Raw genomic sequence first — 6,000 nt, 5'->3', positions numbered from 1 at the left:
GATTCATTGTGCAATAAGTCAGAAATTAAATAATAAAAACACACGCCCAAACATTTGTCTATGCACATGAATAGCTCATTCACATATGACACAAACACTTTCATTAGATATTTGTTGCAAGTAAGGACTAGTTGAGAAAATTAAGAATTTTGGGTCTTAAATGACTTATTTCTCAATAAAAAATTTTATTTTTTTTTGTTTTTAAGCTGATATTTTGCTTTTGCAGACAATATTCCTGTGCAATTTTTTTCTTTAATATACGTTAGTCTTCATTGGAGTCCTCCGGAATTGTTCATTACCATTATGACGAAGCGACCTCTTACCATAATAAGTATTGTGTATGCTTTTAGTCTTTCTTAAGCAAATGTCCTAATTATTTCTTGCTAGATCTATGTCTCCTGTAAATATTTTGTAAGGTATCATATGAGATTTCAAGAAGTTAAAGATCTCAGATTATAAACCCATTTATTTATTCATTTATATATATAGATATCTGCGTATATACTGATAAACAAAAATACATCCCAGAAGATTCAGATAGACTTGAGCACCATGATAACTATTATCAATTAAACAAATAGAATTATTTTCAATTAGCAATAAAGGTTTTATTGAAATATGTTTAACATCTCTATTTTTAATGACATATTGCCAAAGATCAATGCAATGCTTTACACTATTTTTTGGTTGTTTTATAATTTTAGTGATTTCTCTCATTGAAATGATGCTAATTGAATCTAGTTCACTCCTTAGACTTGCTGAATTACAGGGACACAATTTCACTATCCATCTGATGTCATAAGAAAGAATTGAAAAGGCATTTCATGGAAAAATATTACGCTATCTTTATATAAAGTAAATCGACACGTTGCGAGTTTCAGATCATCAGTAAAACTAACATTTGCTGCTATGCTATATATATATAGATTTATGTACATATATAGAGCATTGAACTGGAACAAAGGTCGTCATAAGGAGTGCACTAATTAACATGTCCCATGGAAACACTAAAAAATAAACCGGTTTCTTACTGAAAACTAAAAATATGTATATGGCAGCCCAAGCGTGAGCCACACATCTATAGGATACGCCTAGGAAGAGCCATTTTGTTCTGGTTCTTGGAGTTCTTGTTTATCGTCTGTAGCCTCTCGCTTTCCAAGCCCAAAGCCGTAAGAACCAGGAACTCTCTTCCCGAGACCGAATGAATAAGACCCCGAGCGTCTACCGAGACCATTTAGAGAAGAAGAAAAAGAGTCGTCGTCATGTGCGCCAGCGCCGTCGGTGAATGACCCTGATTTTTTTCCAAGACCAAATGCATAAGGGCTTGACCTTTTCCCTAAGCCAAATGCATACGGGCTTGACCTTTTCCCTAAGCCAAAGGCATAAGGTCTAGACTTCTTTCCTAGCCCAAAAGCGTACGGACTAGACCTTTTCCCAAGGCCAAATGAATAATGTCCAGCTTTTTTACCCAAACCGAAGGCATATTGATTTTCACGTTTTCCAAGGCCAAATGCGTAGGGACCCGCTCGTTTTCCTAGACCAAACTGGTATGTTCTAGATCTTTTTCCCAGTCCAAAGGAGTAGGCGTCTGGTCTCTTCCCTAGACCAAATGAATAAGGAGAGCGCTTTCCAAGACCAAAAGCATAGGGGCCCCCTCTTTTACCGAGGCCGAAGGCATACTGACCAGCTCGTTTACCCAGTCCAAAACTGTAAGAAGATGCTCTCTTTAATTCTTCCTGGTACTCTGATAAGTTGTCATCATCTTCATTATCAATGGCATCATTTTCCTCACCTTCTTCGTCATCATATATTTCGTATTCTTCGTCATCTTCATCATCAAATATGGAATCATACTCCCCTGATCTTTTGCCTAAGCCAAATGCATATTGCTGTGCTCGTTTTTCGAGTTCCTCATCAAGATCTCTTTTCCCAAGCCCGAATGCATAATGCTGAGGTCTTTTGCTCAGATCAAGATCAGACTCTCTCTTCCCAAGCCCAAATGCGTAATGTTGGGGCCTTTTGCTTAGGTCAAAGTCTGATTCTCTTTTCCCAAGTCCAAATGCGTAGTGCTGAGGTCTTTTATTTAAATCCAGGTCTGAGTCTCTTTTGCCAAGTCCAAATGCATAGTGCTGAGGTCTCTTTTGTAGGTCAGTATCAGATTCTCTTTTTCCAAGACCAAATGCATATTGCTGAGGTCTCTTGTCTAGGTCTGTTCCCCTTTTTCCAAGCCCAAAAGCATAATGCTGAGGCCTCTTGCTTAAATCAAGATCAGAATTTCTTTTGCCAAGACCAAAAGCATATTGTCCAGGCCTTGTCTGAATATCAGAGTCGCGTTTCCCTAATCCAAAGGCATAATTTTTAGGTCTTTTATCAAGATTGAAGTCTTCCCTCTTACCAAGGCCAAAAGCGTAACTGCTAGGTCTTTTAACAAAATAATCATCACGCTTACCCAGTCCAAATGCGTAGTGCCTCGGCCTTTTCTCTACATCTGCCTCCGCTTTGCTAGAATCTAAGTTTTGGACATCACCATCTTGGTCAAAATCCCTTTTGCCTAAACCAAAAGCATATTGTTGGGACTTTTTATCTATATCAGATTCTGATTCCCTCTTACCAAGTCCAAAGGAATAAGAGCGATCTCTTTTCTCATCATCTGGAACCCGTTTACCTAAACCAAAACTAAAGGCCTTCGATCTTTTCTCTTCGTCTTCTCTCTTTCCCAGCCCAAATGCATATTGACCTCTCTTCTCCTCATCTATTTCCTGATCAGGGACTGCTTCCCTCTTGGTTCGTATGGCGGAAGATTCCGCTGGCTGACTGCTGTTGGTGTCCTCTGGGATGGCTTCGCGAGCACTTCTCTTACCTAACCCAAAATTGTAGGTGCCAGATTTCTTTCCAAGCCCGAAGGCGTACAATCCTTCCCTCTTGCCCAGTCCGAAGGAATATGTTCTGTCTCTTTTTCCCAGACCAAATGAATATCCTGGACTTCTCTTGCCGAGGCCAAATACATAATCATTATGTCGCTTTCCATAATCCCACCCATAATTAGACTGTGGTTCGTACTGCGCGTCATTTCCCTGGAAGATGAAGAAAAAACTCATTACAGACAATTCCTTAGCAACATTAAAGTGATTGAATTAAAAGACGTAAAATATTTTATCACAGAATCCATGTAGCTGTGGAAATCAAGAAACAGTTCGTGCCTTATTCTATTGGGAATAGTAAATCAATCCATTTCATGGCGTCTAAAAGTTAAGTCTGAAATGGAGAACGATGTAGCATCTGAATGCCTTAAAATGAGTAAGATTTGAAACTCATCATTAACTTGTCCTCACAAAACACACTCAGATGCCAACGGTATTCATCTATGTGCCTTGCCACCTATCCCTGGTGGAAGACTACACAATCACTCAGTCTTGCTAAATTTCTATTGCAATATATACACAACAAAAGCCATTTACAACTTTCGTCCGTTTGCTGCATGACTCACCTCGTATATCTCTTCAATGTCATTGTCATAATAATCTTCTTGGGACCTGACGCATCCGCCTAGGAGTAAGACAAAAGCTGCGATGACTGAGTATGCCCTGAACCCGCCATAGCGTACCACCATCCTAGTACGACCGTCCTGCAGAGGAAGAAGAAGAAAAATAAGGTTACTATGTCCACTTCGTCAGATTTCAACTTTTAATAAATGTTATTAAAGAAGGATGTCATTATTCACTGAATTTTGTTTTTGTATAATACCTTAGACTGAAATTCACTCTTAATGAATGGTTTATAAAAAGTTTGTTTCTTAAAGTACACAAACGATATTTACGGGACTTTTTTCCTTAATGTGAAACGTTGCTGAACTAAAACACACGCAGTGTGAATAGCTTTTGCAGACCAGTTCTTCAGAAAAACTACAAAATATGAATGGTCTTTGTAAAAAAAATCACCAATTGTCACGCGTCCCAGATATCCTCATTCAATATAAGACCGTATACTAAGAGAATTTCCTAGTCTGAATGGGCATCACAGCACGATAGATATCCGTGTTATAAAAATCTTTTAGATCAACTTTCTCTTTTCAAGATCGAAGTTACCAACAAAGTCGGTTTTCCTTGGTCATTTCCGTCATCGGAAAATGTTTCTTTTTGGAAGGATATCCTCACACTTTTTTAAAAGTGTTTTCTTGATTTTCTATCTTACTTTAACTGGCGGTTGATATGCAGGGCACGTCTGCTCTTTTGAGCGTAGCTGACACTTATCCACAGAGTAACCTTTACTGGCTTTTTATTCTTTCGTGTCTATATTTCAGTAAAGGGTCCAGCGCGTTTTTTTTGTTTTTGTCAAGATGGCAAAACTTGATGGCGATATGATAAGTTTATCGAGTTTTCTTTTATTCCATTCATACGAGTATTTCTTCCCTCTCGCTCTCCATTTCTGATCTGCGTCATAAAACGGCGTTCACTAACGGCAGCGAAACTTGCAGATGTGAGTTAAATCAACATGTCTTGGGAAAGGTGAAGTGATGACGAAGCAAGGATGATTTAACTCTTCAGTGACTAGTATATAATTACCGCATAATTAATATCTCCTCTAACTTTTTCTTTGAGTTTACGTATTTTGTATGAATAGGTATGTCCCACAGTTTTGCCTCCATTACTGCCATTTCTGATGCTGCTGTTTCCTTCCGCGATCATGCGTCGTTTGTCGTACTAAAACGGACTCTGACTCTACTTTATTACTTCAACAGCCTGCTGCAAATTCAGAATCCTCCATGTAATACGATTTTTTTTTTTTTTTGCTTTTTCAGCTCTTAATACTTATTCCTCACTTGGAGTTAAATACATATTTCAGCGTTCAAAATCTTCTTTCTTCACTTGGCGTATCAAAATTTCTGTTTTGTGTAAAACTCTCGTCTTTGTTGGTTGGTCCTTACCAAGTAATTTACTCCTTCCAATGCCTAGATGCGGCCTTTGGGCAAGGTACCCAGCTAACACAAGGCCAACTAATGAAAACTGCCTAGCTAACTTTGTCTAACCCTCTATTGTTGTTAAATTAAACATTTGTATCCTTCATGAATTTATTATTCGTTAGTAATGTTATATGATGGTACTGACATTTTCATTAATTTTTTAATCATGTACACCAGAATGTTCTTTATATATATATAAAATAAAGAATTTTGTTGTATTTCACCTCCTTTCCTTTTATTCTATCCCTGATTTCTTAATATCTATAATTGTTTTCGTCTGTATCTGATGAAAATATATTCAACAACAGTTTTTACTAATAACTTTCCGCCTTATTCCTAACAATGATTTTTTTTTTAATATTCCTCTCCACATTCATACTCATTATTCTCTTTGCTTCGGTCATCCTTTTCTGTTTCTACAGTGACCCATATGAAAGGAAAAGGAGCAAAAGTAAGGTTTTTCTGCGCTGTCCCTAAATAAAGACCCGCTGTGGAAGGAGTGCACTGCTCCAGAGGGCCTGTAATTACCTAATAGAAGACGGTTAATTAACTTATTCTGGGGGGAGATCAAATAAGGCCTTTCCACTCTGGACCCATAGAAGTTGCGTAACGAAACAAAACGACATTTTGTGGACAAAATATTCAATTTCTTTTCTAACTTGACTCGTACTCACACATATATGTGTACCAGTGTATGATCATGATATCTGTATATAAATGCACGCATAAATATCATTATTCATTGTCAAGTTCGCATAGTATGATAGTATACATAGATGTATACTTTTCGAACCTCTCATACACACATAGCACTCATGCACTATGAATCCATACCAAGTTTTCCATGAGATTGTGTTACCCAGAAAGCGTTAGCCTTCCGGCTCTGAGCAAGTCATGGGGTGGGTGGGGGGAGGTAAGAAGCCCCGTGCGCTTTTCCATCTTTGTTTGGACTTGCCTCAGTCGAGTGTCCCCAATTATCCTATAAGGGTTTGAAACTGAGGTCCATGCTGACACACATACATATACATATACACACACAT

General features: G+C 38.0%; 1 protein-coding gene across 1 annotated transcript in view; it reads right to left on the bottom strand.

Annotated features, from left to right (window-relative positions):
• Positions 1-451: 451 nt before the first annotated feature.
• The window catches only part of AstA (allatostatin A), a 187,432-nt gene continuing 181,883 nt past the window's right edge, over positions 452-6,000 (bottom strand). Inside the window, exons 2-3 of the mRNA XM_067095636.1 lie at positions 3,488-3,625; positions 452-3,074 (exon numbers count right to left, since the gene is read on the bottom strand). Of these exons, the coding sequence (XP_066951737.1) occupies positions 1,092-3,074; positions 3,488-3,610 (2,106 nt within the window). The 5' untranslated portion in view covers positions 3,611-3,625 and the 3' untranslated portion in view covers positions 452-1,091. The remainder of the gene's footprint in view (positions 3,075-3,487; positions 3,626-6,000) is intronic.

Source organism: Macrobrachium rosenbergii, chromosome 51 (genome assembly GCF_040412425.1).
Source record: "Macrobrachium rosenbergii isolate ZJJX-2024 chromosome 51, ASM4041242v1, whole genome shotgun sequence".
Classification (NCBI taxonomy): domain Eukaryota; kingdom Metazoa; phylum Arthropoda; class Malacostraca; order Decapoda; family Palaemonidae; genus Macrobrachium; species Macrobrachium rosenbergii.
The sequence above is the reverse complement of the archived record's forward strand: the minus strand, read 5'-3'. Positions and strand labels throughout refer to the sequence as shown.